Source organism: Manis pentadactyla, chromosome 7 (genome assembly GCF_030020395.1).
Source record: "Manis pentadactyla isolate mManPen7 chromosome 7, mManPen7.hap1, whole genome shotgun sequence".
Lineage (NCBI taxonomy): Eukaryota > Metazoa > Chordata > Mammalia > Pholidota > Manidae > Manis > Manis pentadactyla.
Genome location: NC_080025.1, coordinates 10,610,565 through 10,637,771, shown reverse-complemented (window position 1 = coordinate 10,637,771; position 27,207 = coordinate 10,610,565). Strand labels below are relative to the sequence as shown.

At 38.1% G+C, this 27,207-nt stretch overlaps 1 protein-coding gene across 3 annotated transcripts in view; it reads right to left on the bottom strand.

Moving 5' to 3' along the window:
- Positions 1-27,207, bottom strand: part of SNX25 (sorting nexin 25) — a 98,448-nt gene that overhangs the window by 48,307 nt on the left and 22,934 nt on the right. For all 3 annotated transcript variants that reach the window (XR_008998692.1, XR_005026585.2, XM_036894223.2), the window contains exons 2-5: positions 24,168-24,252; positions 17,688-17,904; positions 12,678-12,850; positions 11,280-11,466 (exon numbers count right to left, since the gene is read on the bottom strand). Coding sequence is in view for 1 of the 3 variants with exons in the window: in XM_036894223.2 (XP_036750118.2) it covers positions 11,280-11,466; positions 12,678-12,850; positions 17,688-17,904; positions 24,168-24,252 (662 nt within the window). In the remaining 2 variants the exon portion in view is untranslated. The remainder of the gene's footprint in view (positions 1-11,279; positions 11,467-12,677; positions 12,851-17,687; positions 17,905-24,167; positions 24,253-27,207) is intronic.

Below are 27,207 nucleotides of genomic sequence, written 5' to 3'. Positions count from 1 at the left end.
TACTGAGGATAATAACAAGGTCCTGAGCCATTTTTTCATGAGGCATGTTTAATAGCATCAAGCAGAAATACCAGGATCTGCAGCACCAACAGGGGAAATCTTTCCAGGTAGGACTCAGAGGAGGAAGAGTTTCCATTAGGCTCTTAAACCTGTTTCCCACTTTTCTAGAGTGCAGAAGGCAGTTGATTCCACAGAAACGCTAAGGCATGCTTCCTAGCTTTTTCCCATCCACTCCACACATAGCAAATGATCATTTCTGAACAGAACCCTGGGGTAACCAGACATCCAGGCCCTGCCCAGCCACCTCAAGGGCTGGGGAAACCATCACCGCACATTTTTACACTGTCTTTGAGTCACACCAGTTGGAAAGCTCTGGACTAGAGCAACCTGGGGTATCCTGAACTTATGTAAACACACTCACACGATTCATGGTTTGCATACAGAAAATAATCTGGAAACATATACCAAGTATATAAAAGTTTTTATCTGTTTGCAGTAAGTGAATTTCATCCTCTTAATCCTGTTTCTATCTTTTAATCTCCCTAAAATAACTACATGTTACCATATATTTTCTAGCTTCCAGAGCCTACAGAAATTGCACATCACAGAGGCAACCAAAGCTTTGTTACCATTGGTGAGCTGGTGCCCTTTAGTTAACCTCAAAGCCAGATTTTTTTCTATGCTACCTTTATCTAGTTCTTCTAGTGTTCCTCAAATTTTTATGTAGGCTATTAACATCACCATAAAGTGTTTGTTTATAGACCTATGTAGGGCACCTTTGCTCTACGCCTAGTCTCAGTTCTCTCCCTCAAAACATTTTCAGACTGCTTACTGAGTATCTTTACTTGCCCAGTTTTATGTTCTATATTGAAAATGTCCTGATGATGTTCTTACACATTTTGAGCGAAGTTCTTCTGAAAGAAGACAATGTGTCGCCTCATCTCACCCATTACTCCTACTCACGTCAGGATCTGAGAATTCTACTACCCTCTCCTGACCACTGTTACTTCAGCTCTCATTGGAAGCCTGCAGTGCCCCGAGAACTGTGCTAATACGTAACATGCATTCTCTCCTTTACTTACAACGACCCTATGATACAGGAAGGATTCCTCTCTGTTTCACAGCTAACACTGGGGCTCAGAGTTTAAACGACTTGCCCCGGGTCAGGCAACAAAATCAAAGAGCAAGCCAGGTCTGGGAAACCCAGGTCGGTGTGACTCATGAGCCACATTCGTGGCCATGTCTACTATCGATGCTCAACTTCTTGCATTGTTTAACCTCATCCACCTCTAGAAGAGCTACATGTCTGTCTATCGCAGGGTCACCAAATAATGGAGCCCGTGTGGCCATCACTCAGTGCCAGCTGCAGCCAGCTTGCGAGGCTTGTGCCTGCCCATGAAAGCTGCCCACTACAGTTACAGGAATTAAACCTGCCACTATTCAAATTAAATTACACAAACTTAGGATTAAATTATTTTTTAAGGTAGAAGTACTTAAAACTCACCATTCCCAAATAATTTTATTTACCCTACCAGCATCTGTATTCAAGGTTATTTACATCTATTACAACAGCATGGTGGAAACAGTAACTATATAAAGTGATGGGATACTGTAAATCTTGTCCCTACTCCACAGTTGGGGACGTCATGCTGGTGGCCTTAAACTGGCCACTGTGGAGTATTAATGCCACAGAAATAGGCAAATGCTATGCTACAAGTCAGGGTTTCTCACCCTCCCCACCACAAGCCAGCTTTTAAAATTGCTAGCACCCCACTTCTACCATTGCTCACCACTACTCCCTTAACAGACCTTGTGAATCATAACGTTCTTTCCTGTTGAGTAGAGACTCGGCACCAGTGTTTTTGAAGAGAAAAAAAAAGCTTTGCCCGTCCCCTCATCGTTCAACCCTTGAATTCTCATTCTGAGTATAAGGAGCTCTGTCTCCGGTCTCTCTCCCCTGCTCTCCGGCCCTTCTGTTCTTCCTCTTAAGAGCATGTGTTCTCTGCCTCCAGGGCCAGCCAGCAAGTGGGCCTGCCACAGAGATGGGGCGGGAGAGAGGGGCAGGGACAAGGGGGCTTACTGGTCCAGCCTTCTGGCTGGGAAAGAACGTCTCATCCTGAGACCCTGTTCTCTAGACAATGCACTGCTTGCATATAGTAAACACGTGCTCCACCATCTATCAGTAATGAGGGTGACATTTCAGTCTTCATTTTCCTTATTCCTCGGCCCTAAGTTGGCTCAGACCTCAGCATGGAGAAAGGAACATTGCTATGTATTGGGCCCCCTCAAACCCCAAAATGGGACACCGCCTTCCAGCGGACCACTAGTAATTGATCTATATTCACAACGAAATGGACTCTATTTGCAATCCTAGGTCTAATGATTATAACAACGTAATAAAAGTAGCAGCTAACAGTCAGGCATATGCAGATCCTGAGCTAAGTGCTTTATGTGAACTGACTCGTGGTCCTAACTGTCGCTCATAAAGCAGATACACTACCCACAGTACCAGCATTGCCCCGAATTATAAGCACCATTATCATGAATTCTTTAATTTCAGAGAGATCAGAAACTTCTTTATACCAAAATATGCCCTTCTTTTATCTAATTTTCTGTTGGTGTCAATATTTAATTATCTTTCTGCCTAAGTGGAAATAATGCGTGTGTTCTCTGGTACGTTCAACTCCTACTTCTGTGCCCTCTGCTATTTCTCAGATACCAACAGGGCAATTATATTCTGAAGTCAATGAATATTTATTTTTCATAAAACTGAAAGGTCTTTTAGAACTTTTTTTCATAGGCAGCCTCACATTTTAATGCCTTTTTTTAAACTAAATTTATATTCATTTATTCTTTTCATAAAAATTTGCCAGGTTCTCTGTTTTATACTTCATAGTTTTGCATCTCCTTGCACACCCATACTAACCCTCCTGAGCAGCCTATATGTGTTTACTGACTTCTGACACGGTCCCTTACTTTGTCTTAAGGAAGGCTCAAGTTCTTTCTTCATGTCCCTCTATTACATAATCCTAGTTTACCGATCATGATTCACAGTGTATTTTCAGAATCGCTCAACAATTTTAAATTCTTCTATAAAGAAGCAGGCAATTTTAAGAATTTTAATACTTTCATATATTACTTTCATGTGCAAATGCACCTAAAGTAATTTAGAGATGAAAATCCATCCCCTTACTACATGAAGAAAAAATATTTAGCAAACTCAGTAACCCACTCCATGTCCATTATGGTGTCTTCAGTTAAACCACTCACTATGCCCACTGCCTCTCGCTTTCTCCTGGCAGAACAAACCACCATGTCAACCTAAGTTTGTGCTACGTGAAAGGTTCCCTTCTCTTCTCCAAGCTACTAATTCTTGATCTTTTTAACTTTAATACCTTCATTCATTACTAGAATTTCCTCTTTACTATTTTAAGATTCTCCAGGTCACTCTTTCAATGAGGGGTCAGAAATAAACAAATACAGAACTGAAAAATCCAATAAAGATTGGGCCGGTGGTAAATGAAATTATGACAGTGACAGGCTGCTCTGATTTTCTTTATTACTCCTTGTTTCTCTGGCAGTCTATCACCGTCTTAGTAATGGACAATGGTACTTCTGACAGTACTATCCTCTATGCAAGGACGAGGATCTGCAAAGACTCAGACATAAGAATTTTATCTCCACTCTTATAGGAAAGCACACAGGCAGGGGCCATGTGTCACTGCTATTTTCTGCTTACCTGGTTAGCAAGTTACCCAGCTTTACATAAAGGACTTGAAGTCAGACACACCTAAGTTCAAATCTCAGCTCTGTTACTTATTAGCTACGTGACCCCAGCTTTCAATGATACAAGAACGATAGTACCTAATTCACACAGTTGTTACGATCGTAAGATGACATTGTGCTTAATACACATAGAGATTCAACAAATGGTAGCTTAAAAACAAAGTTTTCTCCTTGAGCATTCGCTTGGCATCTCTTTAACCTTGGCAGATGTCCAGGCCAGGACAGCAGTATTTTCCTGGGGCTTGAGTGGGAAGCCTCGTCATCCTGCCTCACTATAACACGTGGTACTGTGGCAGAAACGGCTGTTTCTCTTAGTAATAGAATCCTCCATTTTAACTGAGCCTAAAGCTTCTCAGAATAAGACTATCTTATTATATCTCAGTTGTTCTGTCCAACAAAATACAAGCAGAAGTGTCATGTAACAGCTTCCAGAAACTTCCTTTAAAAAACAGCCAGTGTGGTAATTACAGGTATGCTTTGGTTATGTAACTATACTCCGATTATGTTAACGTGTGTGTGCAATTTAATTAGTAGTTTAAAACCTATACATGCTGAAGTTACTCTACAAGAAGATATGTCAAAGAAATAATCAATCTTCCCATGTTTTCTTCCGCCTGCTACTTCTATAGCTTTTCTTCTTCCTTCCCAATTACAACCCTTAAATAGAATTCGTGCCTCATATCAAATTTACCGAGTATCATAATTCTTCCAAGTGGTAAAGATACCTCAAGACAAATGCTGGGCATAGAAGCCACAGGGCATAAATATGCAAAGAAGTAAAAAGCTAACCTTTTCAAACAGTAAGGCTTCTCTCTCACTTACCAACTTTACATTTCCCTGTATGGCCCTGGAAGATGACTGGTTAGCCAGAGACGGGTAAGATTCCTCAAGGGAGGAACAACCTAAGACAGGCACAGTCGCAGGGGGGCCATCAGGTGAGAAATTGGGGATCAACAGAGGTGAGGCTTAGAACCTCACCCCCCCTGTTCTGAGAGAAATCTTCTGCATACGTGGATGTTTCATTGCCCTTGTCTAGCTTGGATTAACACATAGTCTACAGGCACACACCTGATCATCTACATTTGCTCTCTTACAACACTAAACTATGTTTTCTACCTTTATCTTGTATCTACCTACCACTTCAGCATTTTATTAAAAATAATAATAATAAAGAGAGAAATGTGGTATCCACATATAAATCAAGTATAAAGATCAAATGAGTATTCATATTTGAACTGACTGTTTATAGTTCATAATGCATGAGCAAAATCGAAAGTTTCTGTGATGACTGCCCTTGTACTGTTCACCATGTAACTTATTCACTATGTAAGAATTTGTTCTCCATGTAAGAACTTGTTCGTTATGCCTCAGAAGATTGGAGACTGATGAAAATTAGGCTTGGGGTGGATTAATGATTGTGCATTGAGCATTGACTCCCCTATACAGAATTTTATTGTTGTTAACAACCATTTGATCAATAAATATGAGAGATGCCCTCACAAAAACAAAAACAAAACAAAACAAAACAAAAGTACACACTTCCAATTGTAAAATAAATAAGTAACCGGGATGTAATGTATAGCATAAGGAATATAGTCAAAATATTGTAACAACTTGGTATGGTGATAGCTGGTACCTAGAATTATCATGTATATAAATGTTGAATCACTGTGTTATACACCTGAAACTAATGTAATGTAATACTGTGTGTCAACTACCCTTCAATAAAAAATAATTACAAAAAAACAAAAACAAAAACAAAAAAACAGCCAGTGCATGACCTTTGCCACCACCTTTCCTTGCCTTCATGCTGCTTCCTGGAATTAGGATATGACAAGTGGCATTCTAGAATGCCCCCTGAACTGTGAGGACTCTGGATGGCAGAGCAGTAGCTAGAAGGGGCCTGGGTCCTTGAGGAGGGTGGGCCTGTGCCAGTCCTGGGCTGCCTGCTCCTGACTTCTTTTATGTAAGAAGGAAAAAAGAAACCCTCTATGATGGTAAGTCATCATTACTTCTATATTCTGTATTCCCTTTGGTTTGCTGCAATTCTTCAGTTGAATCTAATTCAACCTAAGTATCTCCAATCTTTTCAGGGGCTTAAACCAGTGTCTCTTAATCCAGGGCAGTTTTGTCCCCCAGGGGACATTTGGCAACGTCTGGAGACATTTTTGGTTGTCACAACTGTGAGGGCACTGTTGACACCCACGGGTAGTGGCTGGAGATGCTGCTGATAGCCTGCAATAAACAGAACAGCTCCATAAGAATTATCTAGGCCAAAATGTCATTTCTGAAAAGGCTGAGAAACCATGCATTGAACACATCTCTCTAGAAGGTCAGTGGTTAAATGCCCTTTGTTCATTACAATAAATGTGGTGGAAGAATGAGGGGTCCTGGTCAATGAATTGTCTCAATAGAGTTACTATACATCTTGAGCAGTGATAAGCAGTTTTCAAATAATTCAAATATAATCCATTATGACATGACATCTAGCCCAGACTTCAGATTGGTAGCAGGTGGAAGAATATTCCATTCCCAAAGAGATGCTCAATACCAGTTGCATGTTACAATCATGTGGAGAGTTTTCAAAAAGTGCTGTTGCCCAAGTTCCACTCCAGACCAGTCACATAAACGCTCCTGTGGGTGCAGCCTCGGCAACTGGATTTTCCATGGAGGAGCAGATCGTTTTCATAGAGCACTTCTGAAGAATGCACTGAAGAATTACACAACATAAGTGGCACTGGGCACATTCCTGGGCAACATTCTGCCTGCTTCTCACAAGAGGTTCCATAAGGGCAGAACCTTTCCTTTCCCCTTTGTTTAATGTTTACTTAACTCCTGCTATCTCTTCAGAATAAAGGAACACACAGTTCTTTCTCTAGTATGCTTGTAATGGTCAGGTTTCACTAATGGATGTGCCTTTGCTCTGTACCCTGGTTGGCCCTCCTCAACTGCGGCTGCCCTCCCACCACCCACACTGGCAGTGGGGAGCCGGGGCAGCTGCCCTGGGTAAACCGCATCAACATGACACTCAGATTGTTGGCTTCTGTTGTGTTAGCAGAGTTGATCACTGCTTTTACTAAAAGTCCTTAGACAATTCAAAGTATTGTACCAGCCCAGCCGCCACATCTTTGCTTTGACATTCTGGGTGCCAGTAAGACAGAGAAAGGATGTAGTTACAAAGGACAGTGGGATGGCCAACTGGGATTGTTTTTGTAAAGCCTGGGTGATTCTGCTATCAGCCAGGGTTCAAAACCACTAATTTAGTATTCTCGAAGGAAGTGTTCCAGCTCTTTTAATCCCACTGTGAAAGCATCTCATGCTGACTCAGAGAAAATCCACTGCAGAACTACAAATACCACCTTCAAGGGATTTTTGGTTGGTTGGCGGTGTTTAATGCATTCCAGCCTAGCAGAGTCAGATGGCTCTTTCCTTTAGAAAATATGCACCTATCTCCCAAACATGCATGAAATAAAAGGAATGGTTTTATCAACCGCTTAGTCTAAATAAGATACATTCCCTGCCTTAGGTGGCCTATCCCAAAATTGTATTGAGAGCAATGTGAAGATAGTGACCTAAAGGACTAATCAAACCAGACAGCAGAGTACTGTAACTACACCCAAAAAACAGCAGAATAGTTCAGTCTTTGATTGGAGAAAGAAACTCCACTACTGCTGGGCAGCTGATAAGCCTCATCAATGTAGACTTCAGACAAGAGTCTGATGAAAAGCAATTTCGCCTGTCAGGAACAGTCAGCAGACCTGACCCTTGAATAGAGAGCAATTTTTCTATCAGATAAATAAGTAGCCAAGTAACCAGATAACTTATGCAACATCACCTACCTTTTTGGGAAAAAAGATCAGTCTCTGCCATCGCAGAGTTGTTCCTGGAAGGCTTTCTAGTTCAAGCTGTCAAGAAGCAGGAAAGACAGGCTGGCCCTCAGGTTATCCTGTGGTACAGTGAACAGGGGCAGCTGTTCACACAGAACTGCCTGGCATTCTCTCACTGGGCAAAGCCCAGGAACTGAGTCATAGTTACAGGTCCAGCGGAAGATGCCTCAGGATAAGGCAATATTTACCAGAGTATTCAGAGGGGAACTCTGGCTGTGCATACCTATCATTGGGAAAAATGCCCTTCCCAGTATTTTCTCCCAAGCTTCTTTGCCAAGCTTGCTGAGGGGACTATAAATTCTCCGGGATTACCATGATCCCATAGCTAATGTTGTCAACTGCATACAACTCTTTCAAGAAGTTTGTCCTCATTACAAGAGAATTTTGCGGCCCTTCTAGGGGAAGCTATCAACATACTTCCCAAGATTTACATGAGGAACTGAAAGCTTATAAAGAGATGGAGGTCAGATGAACAGGTCACTCCGGATGGCCTCAGTCATTACGCCTACTTCATTAATTCTGAAAATGTTTTCTTCCTGTTTCTAATAGAGGAGGCACCTTAAGAGTTGGATCTTTAATCAACAAAGTACCTTCATGACCCCATGACACTGTCCACTTGGTTGGAAACAGAGCCTAGCAGTAAGCCTATCAAGGCCTAACAAAGAGACGTAATATATGGAATTGAAATGACACACAAAAGGAATGCCCCTTGCTGGTGTCTGCGCTCCATCACTCCGTGTTGGCTGCAGGAATATCGTTGGGAAGGTGATGGTAGGAAGAGGTTAGGAATATGCAATATTTTATTTTACTCTCATTTATTTATCGACAGTCACTGATAACACTGCTGCTGATGATTAATGGTCACTCAAAAGACATTCTTTAAAATTGCAGCAAACCCAAACTGGCCAGCAACTGACAAGTGGATAAATAAAATGTGGTATGTTCATACAGTGGGATAGTATTCAGCCAGAAAAAGGAATGAAGTACTGACACACGCCACACGTGGATGAACTGTGAAAACATGATGCTGAGTGAAAGAAGCTCAACACAAAAGGCCACATGTTGCATGATTCCACTTACATGAAATGTCCAGAATGTGGCAAATCCACAGAGACAGAATAGATTGGTGATGGCCTGGGAAGAAGAATGTGAGTGCATACAGGGATTCTTTTTGCGGTGATGAAAATATTCTGGAATTAAGGATAATGGTTGCATGGTCTTTGACTATTTGGAAAATATGGAATTGCACACTTTAAAATGGTGCCTTTTATGGTATGTGAACTCTGCCTCAATTTCTGAAAAACCCATTCTTAAGTTCAGCATTTCTACTGTGTCCAAAGGCTCTCAGTGCCCAGAGCACCTGCTTCCTAGGACTCTCAGCTGTGCTATCCTACGATGCTACCCTATGAGATCAAGAAATGATCTCATAGAAGGATTTAAGTGCTCATCCTGTTTTTGTTTCATCACATATTAGAGGCAAAAGGGACAATGTGCAATCAGAGCATCTGGGGTCATCTTTGGCCACTCAGGTGAAGGACTCCATGATGCTCTTGCTGTGACACGTTGTCCAATCATCCCTGGGCAATGGATCCTGTGCTTTTGTTTTTCAAAGGGCAATTCTTGCTGAGCTACCTCTTTATGTACTTGAGGATGGACTGCCAACAGTGAGATATTCATAGCATTTCAAATAGTCCTGAACTTTTGCCTAGTACATTTTGAAGATAAACGATTAATTCTAATCAAGATTCATACATCTTGCAATGCAGGAACTGTGCTCAAAAAACAAAATGACAGATGGTGCTGCAGTACCAAAGGTTGATCATTCAAAATAATTCCTTCTGAAAAATGTCTTTTGGCACCTTTTTGTTACACTAGCATCTAAGTCACCATGTATGCAGTGCTAGAATCTTTTGTTTCGTACACAGAACACTCCTCCGTGAGCCTGGAAGTAGAATAGGTACTGATTCACTTCAGAATCTGCCATTACTGATTCTAGATTGTTGGCTTAAACTCCCTTGGAGTTGCCATGGTCCATGTCTGACCTGATTGTGGAAAGACTGTTAAAGGGGGAAAATACTTAGACATTCAATGTATCCAAGATTTACCAATATGAGCTACCATCTGCTCATAAACCATGTCTTAGGAAGAAACTGCAATTTCTCAGAGGACGGCCATCACATTACCTTTATCACATCACACATAGCACATCTGGGAACAAGGGGTATAAAAGCACCAGGGAGAGGAATATTAGAGCATAGGTTTGCATACTTTAAACCAGCACTTGGGTGTGTGTGTGTATGTGCGTGTGCGCTGAGACTTTCAAGGGAAAGAGGAGGCAGTAAGGGTGCCCTGTCATTGTGAGTTCTTTCACTTTCAATGGAATGACACTTTAAAAGGAACCAAAGGAAGCCACAGTAAGGATGACCCTTGAGTGGGTGTAACCTGTAAGCTTCAGATAACAAACCCAGAAGAGAGACCTTTGGGTTCTCTATCAGCTCACGTGTCACAATTTTCAGAAACAAAGTTCTAGATTCAGACATAAATAATCACAAGTCTATAATGAATGACTGCCATATAGCTTATTCAAGATAATGCATGGAAAGAGAGGCATGAATAAAATCTCCACTGATCATATCTCCTAAGAATTACATTACTTGTAAACAAAATCCATGCAATTGACCCCATGGCTATACATTTGCAGGACCTAGATTACTAAGTGACAGAGTACAAGAACACAGTGCCATCCACAATGTACACCTCATACACGGTGTATTATTCTGATTAGAAAAATTAAGCAACATAACTCACCTTAATGTTGGCCCCAGTTCAGAGACAAATGTGACAAGTCAAAAAAATTTGAACTCCAAAAAGTTTGAAGACCCAATTTCAGCCAAATTGAAATGTTTTACTTTTCCAGTGATTTACCCAAATTACTTATTAGAAGCAAAACTGACATACCACAATTCCCTTTCTTCCTCCATGTATTATCATTTGGGGACACAAAAACAGAAGCATAACAAGAGAACCAGAAGCTTAGAAAAGCCCAAACTACACAATAGTAGAAAATCATCCTATATATGCATATACTGTGAAAAGAAAAAAAAAAAACATAAAAACACATTCAGCCCTAAAATATCTCAAGTAGGAGAAGAGAGATTGAACTCCCCATTATAAAAGAGACTCCTGAGGTATATTTCAAATGGGTTTTCTCAAGACAATTAGTCAAGAGGTCCTTATCCCCAAACCCAGGCCTCTCTGTATTTCTAAGAAAAATGAAAATCAACATGATGTTCTACAATGTAATTTTAAAAACACATCATCTCCTTCCAATGCTTTCCTAAGGTTAGCATCTTAGCAGCTATCCAGAGACCTGTAACAACTGAATACCTTTCAACTTATTATAACCTAATTATTTGAAAAGCATCATACTTTGAAAAAACTAACTCCACTGCTGAAGGAGAAGCCGGGTAAATTTAGTTGTCACTGAATGGTAATATGTATGGACTTCCTTTATGGCTGCTTCCCTGACAACCTCATTATTTCTTTTAGTTAGACAGAGGATGATAATTAGTCACTATTATCGTGCTATAACTGAACACCAAATACCTTAGTTGCTTCAAGAACTCAATGTCAGAGTTGCTGTTAATAAGCTTGATGAACTCTTCATAAGAAGGAGCATAGGTGTAGGCTCGCTTGTGATGCTCATTCATCTGTTCTCGGTGCTCAAGCTGAGCAAGCAGCATCTGGTTGATGTAATCTGGGTTACTGAGTAAGTCCACTACTGGCTTCAAGACTGTGGGAAGGAAAAGAAAGCACCACTGAGAAAGGTATTCTCCACTGGAGGAATGGTTTTATATAATTGAAATTACATTTGGGAAGCATTTTTAAATTACCCAAATGGAGAAAATACAAACCATTCAAATATTCAAAAATCCTCTCTCTCTCTCTCTCTCTCTCTCTCTCTCTCTCTCTCTGTCTCTCTCTCTCTCTCTCTCACACACACACACACACACACACACACAGAGCTGTCTATCCCTCTGGGTACACTACCAACCATGACTACAGTCAAGTGGCTGCTGGAACAAACGAGTGAAAAACAAAGTAATAATGAAAGTCACTGGGAACCCACCTTGCCAACAAAGCTATCAAAATTAAGGCACCTGATTTTTCTTTTATAAGGCTTAATATGTTTTATCTACCAGAAAGATGACAGTCAACATTCTCCCAACTGGTGAAAGCAGAGCTCAGACAGGAAGATGTTAAAAAGTCAATGACATTAATAAAAATTCATCTCACTGTTTTAGGCTAAAAAGTTTCCCTTTTCTCTGTGCTTGTTTGTACCAGCTAATGGGCACAGCTGGCTAAATCTCAGATAATAAATGAGATTTCCAATCAAGGCTTATTAAATGCAATGTTATTTGAGATTCTGAGATAGAAAAATTTCCCTTAGATCATATTTTCTTCCATTTTTCTTACCCTGGCTAAGCATTTCCCTGGATATACTGTTTTCTAGTAAGCATATCCTATTGTAGGGCAGTTCTTTTTTTATTTCTTCCAAGGTCACAAAATTACATGCAGATATTATCAATGAATCTTACAGCAAAGGTATATTAAATTAATGTACACTGGAGTTTGAATATAGCTATTCTTTCATTAATGTATATATTGTTGGCCTGGATAACTCAAAGCTACCCCAAATGGATACTTCCCTGTGAAGGGCAGAAGGACTGGTTATCCTGTGTCAAAATAAACAACAGAATTTCAGCAATTATGCATTTGGCAGTTATTTCATATAAAAAAATCTGCTAATCATCTGTAGACAAACTGATGCCCTCTTTGAATGACATTTAGACTTGAAATTTGGGAAATATTTTAAATCCCACATGGCCCACAGTATACAAGGCCTGCATAGGTGTCATATAAAGTGTTATCACATTAGTACGTAGCATATTCATTTGCACAATTACATCACATCAGTAATATCAATTGCTTATAGAAGTCTACCTTTTGTCGTGAGAATTTCTGCAAGCATTATACGTAAGCTGAGAGACTGGACATCCTTTGAGGGGAGAAGACAAAACACCAGAACCCGAGCACATGTTTGTAGGAATCTTACTTCATCATCTGAGCTCCTCAAGCATGCATGTAACACAAAAGGCCTCAGCTGTTCTTCATGTCTAAAAATATAAAGAGAGAGAGAAAAAGTAAGAAACTTCCAGAAACAATTTGGTTGTGTACCACTACGCAAAAAACAGTAACTGGGCAATGCAGTCCTCAAACATTTCAATAGTCGATCATTTTCTCAATTACAGGCTAATTTGGAAAAATGCAAATGCATGCATGGACTTGTGGTACCCCAAACCTCAGGTGGCATCAGCAATTACACATAACCCAAATCACAACAAGCCAGAAAGGTATGAGTATTTCTTTAACCGATTAATTTTTAAATCTCCCAGATTTCTTCTTAAATGTAATCTACAGCTTCATTAAAAAAAAAAATCCAATGAAGCATAAACCAGGGTCACCAGCCAGCTTTCCTGACTGGGTCATCCTGGGATAAAAATCCCATGGGCATTCCCTGAGGAGCCATGACTTAATGCCACATAATTTGGTGGCAAATTGCCTACCTTCTGGGAGGCTCCCATGTATTTTCCACCCAGTCTTGCCAAGCCTGGCCATGAATTCCCTATCAGCACCGACCCCATCCCCAGGACCTTTACTTTGGAGGATCTGAGTGAAGAGAAGAGGAATAGGTGTCTTCTACCTCCTCTTCCCACAGTATCTTGAGAGCAATTCAAGAAAGACTGGGAAGATAATTTTGCTAATAACTTCCAGATAAGAGAAAAAGTTTATGGGCTTCTCATAGTAACTTGTAGCCAATACCGAAAAAAGAAAAAAAGATTGCTAAACAGAGTGGAAGGAAGCATACTAAGAACTACGCAGGGAATGAAAGAAATTAATGTATATTGGTGCTTTTATGACTAGTGCCTTCCAGGAGTTAACTGCAATATCTTTTTGCACTAGAGAATGAAGACTAGTTTCTAGAGCACATACAGTAAAGAAAAAAGTTTTCCCGTTTGGCTTCTACAACAAGCAAGAGGAATGCAACACTAATGTGCAAAACCAACAACACGCACCTCTGTTCTCTGATTTTAAGACTAAGCCTTTGCATATATACTGATATATGTTAACTTTTTAAAAAAGTGGCATCTTCAATATTTTAAAACTTAGCTATGCTACCAGCTAGAGTTGATATTTTAATATAGTAAGATTTGGATGCTTTCTCATGTCTGGTAGCTTTAAAGGTAAAAGTTTACTTTAAAATATTTGGATGATATTTATTGGGGGAAGTTGGCCAAAAACAACCCACTTTAACAAGAGCCTTCTTCAAATATCAAAATCCCTCTCAAAGTACACACAGTCCCTTCTCTGTTACAAATGAAGGCAGATAATAAAAGAAGCCTAGTCCTCAGACTTCTCCCTCTATCCCCCTTCCTCCCACCTCCTAGAACTGAGTTAGAGAAAAGACTTCTGCGTGAGCCAAAGGCCAGACGGTTGTCAATCAAGCTTGATCTATAGGGAAGGTCAAAGTACATGCTTCCCTGGAATCCCTCTGCTTGCTCCAAGGATATTCCCATGACGCTTTTTAGTGCATGGACTTCAAGTATTGAGACCAAGAAAGGACCACGAGGCCTATGGCTACTCTGGGTTAGGAGATGTCCATCCAGCCTTCTGGTGGACTGCAGCCTTAGTCCTGGCGTCACCCTTCCATCAATGTGGATCAATTGTTTGTTGACACAATTCCTACTACTTAATTCTGGGGTCTCATTCCTTGAGCAAGCAAAAAGAGATTAACCTTTTGTAAATTTCACATGTGCAATATTAATCTTCCCATCTACACTGAGATAAAATATTCTCATCTATAATGTGGTGATGATATTAAGGATCTTAGCTGATAGGTGTACAGTCCAAACTCACAAAGGTAATAAATGGTCAGAATAACTCTCCTGTTCTTTCAAGCCCAGACTTTTACACTACACATAATCAGAGATTGCAAAGATGTAAAGGGAAAAAAATTCCAGAGACAAAGAGGGACAGTATGTGAAGAAAAACATTTTTTTCCTTAAACTGAATGCCAGTGCTTGGCTGGTAAACAAAACAGAGATTGTAAGAAGGAAATTACAAAATTAAAGATGCTATTGAAAATAGCATTAAAAACAATCAGTCTTAGATTTTCCTGCAACATGTTAGAACAAGACAGATGGGACAAAGAAAGAGGAAGCAGGGGCAAGATTGGCTTCAGTGTGATCTGGACTGGCTTAAAGCAGCAATAGAATGTCAGCCTGGAAATAAATACAGGCTGACCGGAAAGCTGCCTCACACATTGCCTAACTAACAGTCAAGCAGAGTATGTGTCTCTTTTATTAATGCAATTTATTATTCTCTTGTCTGATAGTGGCCAGTTCAATTAGGTGCTTCCCAGGCTGCCAAAGTCATTTTGCAGCTAATAGATATCTGAACGCCAGTGGAGATTTCGAGAACAAATGCACTGTTTACCCAGGGCAGGCATGCACAGATAGAGCCATCAGACCTAGGTGCACCGTGAAATCATTGTGTGATTTGTAGAAGATGATACACAACCAGATACTAATTCTCCAGGGTTCACCACCTCCAGGGCACAATCATCAGTATGCAAAATGCCAGTGACCTATTGTCACTTTTTCAAATATCCATAATCTCAGAGAAAATGGTAGATTCTTTCTTTAATAAGAATGATCAACTAGAGCTTCTTGGCAGAGCCTAGCCATTGGTAAAATAAATCTACCCTAGGCATAAGAAAACTAGAAGCCCAAAGAGAAAGAGTTTCTAAGATAGAACCAATTTCTGTTTCTTCTATTCTGATGCTTTACATATCTTTATATTATCCACAAAGCATTAGTTTCAGCAGCTGATAAATGTCTCAGAGAAAAATATTTCTCATATTGGAATTAGACAATCATAAAAATAATACATTTCTCTAACCATATGTTCTTCCCCCAAATCTAAATCCATCAGTCTTAAAACTGGAACATTTATAACACTGTCCTCTGTTGGACCATAACTTGAATGCTTTAATATGAGCTTCCACTGAATTCAAACAAGCTGTGACAGTATCTGCCAGGCAGAACTATGAACATTTTCTAGAATGGTACCACAGCAAATTAGCAGGTGCTCCAAGGCTTTGCTGAGCACTGAAAGGCAGAGGCTGAAGCTTCTGAGACTCTAGGGAGGTAAGGTAACAGTTCTGTTTCTCTCACTTGCCTTATTAGTTCACATTCCCCTTACTGGAAGTTACTTTCTCTACAAACAGCAGTTTTCAAGGGATGGTCTGGAGACACCTGTGTATCCCTAAGACCCCTTCAAGGTATGTAAGGTCAAAACTATACTCATAGCAATAAAAAATGTCACTTGTTTTTTCCATTCTGGTTCTCAAACCAATACAAGCTGCCACTGACACAACACGAGCTGTAACTCACATAAACAAAGGCTCTTCTAGGTTCTCAGTAACTTTTAGGATATAGAGGGATCCTGAGACCAAAACATCTATGAAAACCACTGCTCTAGAGGAATTTTTTCAGACATGGGCTGTGACCCACAAGGAATGAGGTAAGATTTAGATAGTCTCAAATACCACTTTTTGAAAATGTTAAAGAACAACAAGTATCAGTTAAGTTATCACAGGTAATAAGAGTATTGTTTTATGAGACTGAGTCAAGATGTAAAATATATTTCTTACTGTGGGCCACCTTTTTTAAAGTTTGCAAAACACTGGAGGCAGCAGGCCGGAAAATAATAGGCATGCAATGGTTCAGTGGAGGTTGACCTCATAAGTCTGTACTAGGAAGACTGTAGGGGAAAGGAAGGTTCATGGTAAGAGGCTGCAGAGCTGAGAACAGAAAACTAGCTACAACCACATTTAGCACCCAGTCCCTCCGAGCAACAGCGCGGGATAGGACAGGAACTGGGTGCTGACAAACTCACGTGACGGGGCTTCTCAGAAGAGGGTATGTGTTACCACCTGCCTAATGAGGATGCCAATGTTTACTCATCCCCTTGTGTATTTTTCAAATACTGCATCTCTTCCCTCAAAGTAGTGTAAAATAACATCAGGGAGAAGAGCCACATCAAAATAGTGTAAAATAATATCAGGGAGAAGAGCCACACTAACTGCAGGGAGGCCTCTCCTACTCCAACTGAGTCCATATCCAAACAGGCAGCAGGCCATTCATTCCAGTAAGATAATTTTTATATGTGATTGGAAGTGCTGTGACATCATCTTTCTCACACTCAAAGTACAACATACACTTAAAATCCTATCTGCAAACTGAAGAAAGAAAAAATTATGTTTTGAGCACAGAAATGGCCTTGTTGAAGTCTTCTTCCAAAGGCCAAGTCACCTCATAGGCACACACAGACCTTGTCAATGAAACAGGACAAAGGGCTGACAAGCCTACATAACAGCAATTTTCACATTGAAACAACTTCTCTAATTATAGCCCACTACATTAAGCTCCAATACTGAGCTCCTTTTAAAAATCAGTTTTCAGGATATTATGATACAACAGAGCTCTTAACACAGGACTCACAAAAAGAATCATGATCTTTATTTAAACTTTTCTGAAAATTATAAACTGACACTCTTCAAATATAAAAGACTACATTTACATTTTCTGTTTCTAGGTACCCATAGTAAATAAATTCATGATAGTGGAATGAATTCCACAGAGCCAGCACTAAGTTATTTACAAAATTAAAGAAGTTTTTAAAGTTGACTTTCTATTAGAAAGTTAAAAAAAAAAAACACTACTTTATCAGAACACTGTAATTATTCCCCTTCAATATGTCTATATTTCAAGCCAGGTGACAGCAACTGGCAGGATATTCCAGAGGTTTGTCCTGATGTTGACCCCCTTCTCAATAAGGAAAGTATTAATGTGGGAACAGGGGAGAGATTGTTCATAATATATCACTTACCTGGCGTTCGCAGCCTTCAGGTCGCAGAAGTGAGCGAGCAAAGCTTTTACAACATCATTGCAGACGACTTTAACCACATCCACATGGCTCAGTCTGTGGCGCAGCTGTCTGGCAATTTCCCAAAAGTCTTCCAAGAGCAGATGATAAAGCTGTCCCTCATCTCTGCTGAGGTTTCCATACCAGGACAGAACATAATCTCGGTAACTGTAGTCAAACACTATGAGGCATGAACAAAGCAATGAGTAACACTTAGCTGAAAGAAGCAAATCCCAAGACAGTATTTCTCCTAGAACCTGGTCACCTACTATTTAATATTCTCAAGCACGGCCTTTTGCATGACACTACTTTATTTAGAGGCACCTTTAGCAATGAAATTCAGAAAAGTATTAAGGGCCAAACTAACAGAAATATATTCACTGTGACATGTACATGTAACATTAATTGTATTTGTGAAGAGCAACTACAGAAAGTAATGAAAGTAATGGTATTTCTAAGATGTTCATACAGTACCTTACAAGATAAGGCACTAAGGTCAGTGTTTCAGTGCTCTGAAAATGATAAAACCTTATGAAGAACTGTATTTTCAGCTTAAGAACTTAAATTTAAATTTCTCCTGAGGAAATAGCAAGTATTCAATAGTTACTAAGTTCAATTCTCTGGTCCACATTAGTGAGGCAATTCAGGGCAGCCTAGTGAAATTTAGATTATGGATCTAAGATTTAATAGTAAGTCAGAAAGATTCTTAAAGTCTTTTATTCTATCTCCTGTCATTTTTCAAGGAAATGCAACTTGAGGAAAAACTTTTAAGGGTATGTGGTATAGAAAGGCAGGTGTTCTGATTCATACTATAGTTTCATTCATTCATACATAGTTTCATTCATACTATATCTGAACTGCTAAAGTATAGTTTTTACAGTTGAAATTGGCTAACAAAGCACACTAATGATACACTTTGAACATATTCCCTGTATATGCCATTTAACTTCCAGCATTTGTAGCTTTAGTAATTCACATTGCTCCACAGAAAGCCTAACTGTATTATTTTGCTCTGTACTTTTAAAATATTATCTTTCTTCTTTATAATTCAATCGATGAAAATTTAGAACAAATCCTAACTTATACTGAGCCATAATACAAAGACACTTGAACAAAAAAAAGTCCATACATAAACCATATATACATGCACAGACACACACATAGGCCTTGTATTTTACTCAACTCTTTGAATAAATCTGTTTTAAATTATATATTCTAAAAGGAGTAAAATAGATATATAAAGATAAAATGGTACAGTGATTATCTGGTTTAAACTAACTTAAAGGGGAAATTGTTAAATAGTTCATAAGCATTTCATATCAACTGAATTCAAATTACTTCAGCCTTAACAAGTATCCCTATTATTTATATTTTGCAAGCATACCAAGACAAGCTCAGTTTTACCAATCCAAGTCTATTATAGCTAGCTAATAATGTTTGGAATTTCAATTAAATAGAATGGATGCCAGGGCTTAGAAATGTGAATTAAAATACCCTGGAGATGCAAATTACAATTATTAGACATTTTCTAAATGCTTATGAAACCTCGCAGCCTACTCCACATTTTTAGATTCTCATTCCTCATTAAATTAAATGTACAAACTTTTTAGAAAGCAATTTTGGTTTTAGTTTGTTGTTTTTTAAAAACTACTGCCAAGGAACAACAAATGTGGGTGAGAATGCAGAGAAAGGGGAACCCTCCTGCACTGCTGGTGGGAATGTAAGTTAGTTCAACCATGGTGGAAAGCAGTATGGAGGTTCCTCAAAAAATTAAAAATAGAAATACCATTTGACCCAGGAATTCCACTCCTAGGAATTTACCCAAAAACAACTTCTCAGATTCAAAAAGGCATACACACCCCTACGTTTATCACAGCACTATTTACAATAGCCAAGATATAGAATCAACCTAAGTGTCCATCAGTAGATGAATGGATAAAGAAGATGTAGTACATATACACAATGAAATACTATTCAGCCATAAGAAAGAAACAAATCCTACCATTTGCAACAACATGGATGGAGCTAGACAGTATTATGCTCAGTGAAATAAGTCAGGCAGAGAAAGACAAATACCAGAAGATTGCCCTCATTTGTGGAGTATAGCAACAAAGCTAAACTGAAGGAATAAAATAGCAGCAGACTCACAAACTCCAAGAAGGTACTAGGGGTTACCAAAGGGGAGGGGTGGGGGAGGGCAGGTGGGGAGGGAGGGAGAAGGGGATTGTGGAGTATCATGATTGGTATGCATGGTGTGTATGGGGTCACGGGGAAGACAGTGTAGCTCAGAGAAGACAAATAGGGACTCTGTGGCATCTTACTACACTGATGGACAGTGACTGCAGTGGAGTATGGGGAGGACTCGATAATAAGGGTGAATGTAATAACCACGTTGTTTTCCTTGTAAGACCTTCATAAGAGTGTATATCAATGATATCTTAGTAAAAAAATAAAAATAAAAAATAAAAACTACTGCCAAATGCATAAATTTTATTTCCAATAACCAACTTCATAGAAGCCTTTTGGTAGATGATATAATGTTCAACCTCCTTGGAAATGATTTTGCCAAAAATAAAGGACAAGAAATTATAAACATTAAGAGTACGGTAAAGAAGAAAGAAAGAAATTACTGTACTAAAGTATAATTAACTAATAAAGCTATTATCCAAAGGCTTTGGGTATTTTCCTTTCAAAATAAATCACTGCACATAAATTAGCCTGAGGATAATGTGGTAGTTTTTTTCTTTTTTCTCAACAAGGCCTCAGACCTTATACTGTCTTTTTTCCCCCATAGATATTTCTGAAACAAATTGTTCCATGCTAGATAAACATGTCACATCCAAGTGCAGAGAAAATTCTAAGTCTTAAAAAGTTAAGACCTCATAGCATGAAGCATTATTGTTCATAGCAGCATTACTCACAAGAGGCAGAGGTAGAAACAACCCTAATATCCACTGATGGATGAATGGACAGACAAAATGCAGTATAATCATAAAATGGAATATTAATGAGCCCCCAAAATGGAAGAGAACTGACACAAGCTACAACATGGATGAACCTTGAAGGCATTATGATAAGTAAATAAGCTAAACACTAAAGGACAAAAGCTGTATGATTCCACTTATATGTGATACCTAAAGTTAAATTCCTAGAGACAGAAAATAGAATGATGGGTACCAGAGGCTGGCGGAAGGTGGGAGTGTGAACTCTTGTCTAACCGGTGGAATTTCAGTTTTGCAACATGAAAAGGGTTTTAGAGACTCTGCATAACAATGAACTTAACACTACTGAACTGTACACTTAAAAATAGTCAAGATAGTAAATCTTACATTATGTGTTATTTTATAATTTTTAAAAAAAGAGAGACTGTGTTCCACCAGGGATGGTGGACAGTTTATATTGGACTATCTTTCTTACAGAAAACAATTAGGAACTCTGGGGTAATAAACAAATCAGGAAGGAACTATTTAAAGACACTGGAAAACCACCAGAGTGGGCGAAACTGAAGGGGAAATCTACCCTTGAAAGACAGGACTAGTACTGAGTGTGAGTCATGTTTATACAACTTTCCCCTGAAGGCACTCAACAGTCCCTTAGGCACGAGGCAGTTCAAACTTAGACTTACATCTGTTTCCTTTTTTTAAATTTAAGATATCAGAAAACAGAGTTAGAAACCGCCAAAGCAGCTGGAAATGAAGGCAGGGAACACGAGAAGGATGAAACCACAACACCTGATTACAAAGTCCCATGCCTTTCTGTCTCTGGACCACACACATACGTACACAACACTACGAGGAGACCAGCGCAAACCAGGAGCTGGGAGACTGAAAGAACTGAGCGGATACTTCAACTGCTGTCCTCCACACGCAGACAGAGTTTGAAGTTGGAGTCCCATCAAGTTGGAGGTGTGACTGTGGCAGGGCCACAAACACATGAGTTAAGCCTGTGTCCTGGGATGGAGTAATTCACCTTAGACTAAGGACAAAAACCCAAACAGACACGCTCTTAAAAAATGTATAAAACCAAGAATCTTTAAGGTGATCAGCTAGAAATTAAACTGCAGATTAAAACAAAAACCAACACTTTTCAGAGGAAGATACCAGAATTTAGAGTATCTACAAAGTAATATCCACATTGTTCAGTATGAATTGAAAAAAACTAGAGCTTAGGAGAAACCAAAAAAGTAACATAAAGTTAAGAGAAAAAGGAACCAATTGGAACTACCCTCAAGATGGCCCAGACGTTAAAATTAGCATACAGAAACTTTAAGGCAGCTTTTACAAATATGTTCAAGAATTAAAGAAAGAAGATGGTCACCATGAGTGACAGATGAGAAATCTCTGCAAAGAAAAAAGCTGCAAAAAACAACCAAATAAAAACTCTATAGACATGAAAAGTACAATATTTGAAATAAAAATGCTTTGCACACACTTAACTACTGATTGGAAATAATGAAAAAATGGTCAGTGAACTTGAAGACAGGAGAATAAAAATTATTCTATCTAAAGAACAGACAAAAAAAGGACTGGTAAATTGGACTTCATCAAAATTAAGAACTTCTGCTCAAAGACAACATTAAGAAAATAAAAGGCAATTTACAGACTGGGAGAAAATACTCACTATACCTATATCTGACAACAAAGGATGTGAATACATAATATATTTTTTAAAATACTCCTGCAAAGAAATTATAAGTAAAATAAGTTGAAAACAAGGGAAGACTTGGACACACCACAAATGAAGACATGGAAATGGCCAGTAATCATATGAAAAGATATTCAACGTCACTAGTCATCAAGGACCTGCAATTTAAGGCTACTTAAGACTCTATTTTATACCTTTTAGAATGGCTAAAATAGAATGACAATGAATGTTGGTAATATTATAAAACAATTGGAACTCATACATTGGTGGGGGTCTAAAATGATACAATCCCTTTGGAATATTATTTAGCAATTTCTCATAAACACACAACCACCCTGAGGCCCAGCAATTCTACACCTAGGAATTTGTCCAAGAGAAATGAAAACACACATCCACAAAAATACTTGCTTATAGCTACTGCATGCATTGCATTTCAAAAAAATTAGAGACAGCTAAATGTCTGAAAGAAGAAAGGATAAATATATTGTGACAAAGTCATATTAGTATAATAGAATACTACTCAGCAATAACAAATAATGAACTGATACACACACCATGGATAAATCTCAAAAACATGCTGAGCAAAAGAGGCCAGCATATAAGACTACATACTGTATGATTCCATTTCTAGGAAGTTTAAAAACAGGCAAAACTAACCTATAGTGACAGAAATTGGACCAGTGGAGGGTAAGTTCTGATTAGACAGGGACATAGACAAACTTTCTAGGATGATAGAAATGTTCTTTATTTTGGTTGGAGTGGTGGTTAAATGGTTACATGCACTTATAAACATTACTGAATCATACCCATAAGATTTGTGCACTTCAAAGTGTGTAAATTTTACCTCAAAAAAAGCAATTAAGAGTTACTTTTTAAAGCCATGATTTTGAGATTATGACTAAAGGCCAAAATTAAAATCCAGTTTTATCAAAGTTATCATATTTAAACTACTAATGAAATAGTTTAAAAGTTTATCATCCCCCAAATTTCTAAAATTCTAGAAATCCACATGACTTCAAGTTGTGCCTGTACTTGCAGAGTACACATCTTTAAGGTTTAATCCAGTGACTTCTGTGAAGGATAACAAGTAAAACACACCTGCTTATGTGTGTATCACTTATTTAGCTCCCTCTTAACTTGATATCTAACATCATGTATTCACCTGAAAATTTTTAACTTTTTTTCCTGCACATATAACTGAAATTGTCCTTGTCTTCAGAAATTAAATTTTTAAGAATTTTTAAACCTTAATTTGATCAATATATATTCTCTTTTAAACCTTATTTCTAATCACACCTACTTGTTCCCACGTCTAGACATACAACCATATTGTACTCTCCACAGGCCCCCCTCAACCTTCCTCAATACAAGCTTCACCTGCATGCTCCTTATTCTTTTGTAAGGCTGACAGCTAATCCCCTAGTTTGGTTAACTGGTTTGTACATGAGTGAGCCTGGGTGCACTTATCCCCAACACACCTGCTCTAGGCTACATCCAAAACAAAAAAATATATTTGCTGATACCTACATTAGGTAACTGAACAGATCCTTGCTTCATAGGAAACTAGTTCCACGTGGCTGGTTAGCTTCCCGGGACCCAGAAATTCCTACTTAATGAATGTTTAAATCTTGTCCATTCAACTAAAACATGGATGTATCTATTTAATCATCAAAGAAATATTCATGTAGAAAAATTCCTAATGCTATACACAGACAAGAAGGATATTTGCTAGAGATTACAATTTCTTTCAGATGATGAACGGCTTTACATGGTAATCATATACTCACATTTAATCCTTACCTTCTTTCAGAGCTTTGTCCATATTATGAGAAATCACTACTCTTCTAGACTGAACTGATTCATGTGAATTTCCATTCATAGGACTCTGAAATGTCAGGGGGGGAAATGTTACAGATTAGATTGCTGAATAAATTCTAAACGTATGAAATACCATTTAAATAAGCATTAAGATATTGCTTAACAGATTATAAAGTTCCTCTGGAAAAGTAAATAAATGCTTAAAATTAGATAAGAAACTTTTGTAAAAAGAAGATGGATTTTTCCCTACCAGATATCAAAACAGTGCCAGTGTAGAGATAAGCCGATCAACAGAATGGCAGAAAGTGCAAAAACAGATGCATTTATATGTGAGAATGAAGAACATAAAAAGAACTTGAAATCAGTGAAGAAAACACACTATTCAATACATTCAAATTATCAATAGGATAATTTGATATTCATGTGGGAAAAAAGGTTAGAGTCTTACATCATACTTTATACATAAATAACTCCAAATTGATAAAGAGCTAAATATTTTCTTAACCTAAAAAAGTATTGAAAGGAAATAAGGGAGAAGTTGTGCATAATCTTGGGGTGGAGAAGGCCTCCCTAAAATAAGACACAAAATCCAAAAGTTTTAAAGGAAAAAAAAAAAACCCTGACAAATATGATTCTATAAAATAGAAAACTCCTGTTTGACAAAAGATACTGTAAAACATAAATGATAGACTCGGAGACAGTATCTCCAACATATATAATAAAGGATTATCATTTGACATATATAGAGCTCTCACAAAAAATAACTCAAGAGAGCCAAGCAAAGAAATTGAAAGGGCAATCGTAAAAGATAAATAAATACCAATAAACACATGAGAAAAATACACCTCTTTTTTAATTAGAACAAGGAGATACTATCAGACTGCCAAAGCAAGGGGCAAGATTAATATCTAATATTGGCAAAGATATGTGGAAACGGTCATCTTTATACATTGTTGGGAGAAATGTCTCTACAAGCTTTTAAGAAAGCAACTAAGCCAAACATATCAGACTCTTACATACACTATCTTTTCATTCAGCAATTCTATTTCTAGAAATCTATCCAACAGAAGTACCTGTACATATTCAAAAAAAAAGTACGTATATGAAGAATTTTACTGCTATATTTATAAGGGCAAAAAATAGAATTGGCCCAACTGTATATCAATAGTCAAAGAGGTAAATTATGGTATACTCATTTTAGAATATAATGCAAGCCAGAAGAATGATTTAGGGATACATATACCCTCATGGAAAGTATTCCACGATGGGAAATGTTGGAAAGTACATGCAACAAATTATTTAAAGTGGTTTCCTCTAGCCAGGGCCATAGGATTTTAGCTTCTTACTCCACATATAACTGTAATAGTATATTTTAAAAAATTAAATTGCAAAAAACATACTACTTGGCCAAAAAAAGAGAGGGGGAGGGAATGTACAGAATTAAAATCCACTGTCTGGCTATAAATTAAAGAGGAAAATGTTTTTTAATTCATCACATACCAAAGTGATCAAAAACATGTACATTATAATTTGGCCTACTAATTTGTTTCTTTTTATCCTCCAAAACCAAGTGATATTAACAAAATGCAGAAGACTTTTTTGGTGCATGGTAAATACAAGTGCTTGACTAGTATTACCACATCAGTAAGGAGATCTAAATGGCTAACTATTGCCCTCAACCAATAAACAGGCATAAGGAAATTACTGTTCTCATGCAAAATATGGCAGGCAGTCAACCCCACGGCCCCGGACCACCTAACAAGAACAAGAGTCTTTCTAGTCCTCGGCTTAGTTTCAAGCTATCCGTGGGTGTAGTGCCTAAAGTATCATCCGTTTTCATGACTGCTGTTATTAAAAAAAAAAAAAAAGCCATAATTTTAAGATTCCTTTATTGAAAGGCTTTCAAAAACCTTAAGATGTATGTGTTGCACTTAGGAAAGACTCCCTTTATGCTGCAAATTAACACAGCATTTAACACTTTCCCAAGGGATAAACAAAACCTTAAATAATCAATCCTATACACAAAAGCTATTAATACATAAAAGAAATACAGTCTCAATCATTTAAAACTACATTCTAGTTTGAAAGCTTGCTATGGAACTAAATGGTCAGCATGTTTTATTATAGTTTTTAATTTTTTTATTTACTTCACAAGAGAAATTGAGGAAATGAGAGGAATGTTAGAATTCTAGTGCTTTTTAAAACATCAGGCAGGTATTTAAACAACTTACGGTTTGGGGGACAATTTTTAAATTCATACTTGTACAGTAACACACTGATACAAATCTTTAATAACTTTAATCACAACTTCTAAAGCCTTTGGCAAATAGTCTGATACAGTTGCCTAAATATAGGTATGGTAGTTTTAGTACAGAAGAGTGATCAGATGGTAAGACCAAAGTCAAACAACACTTATTTTGAGAAGTTCCTGATCTTAGATTCTTAAAATAGAAACTGTCTTTAAGGCTGGGGAGAGAAGAGGTGAATGGCAGGCAGCAACATGCATATTTTAGCATATTCTGGCTTATGTGTCTATCTTTAAAACTTCCTTCAGAAAAATTTTTATGCTTGCTTTTTACTTTTTTAGTCTCCCTCATTGTGGCTCTACCACTTCTTGCCATCTGTCTGCATATTTCTTTTCTCTCTGCTTCATACTTAGATGTAATATGTATATAAGCATATGTTTGTCACTACTGACAGTATCTGAATAAGGTCTTTACTCTCTTTAATTTAAAAAGCTTCTGAGAAGAAAGTTCTCTGTTTTGGCCTTCTAAGTAAAAGCTCTATCATTTTTTTTCAGTCCAATTTTCCAATCTGGTTCTGGATTTCTCTGAACCCTATTCTCCAGGGGTCACTGGCCCTTATTAGAAAGAAAAGCGTTCATCACTATCTCATCCCCACACCCTGATGGAGAGTCTGTAAGAACAGGAAGATTTAACCAAAAAAAAAAAAAAAAAAAAAGGAAAAAGAAAGAAAACATCATGGGCCAAAAATAACTAAGTATGCACAGAAATTCCTTTTT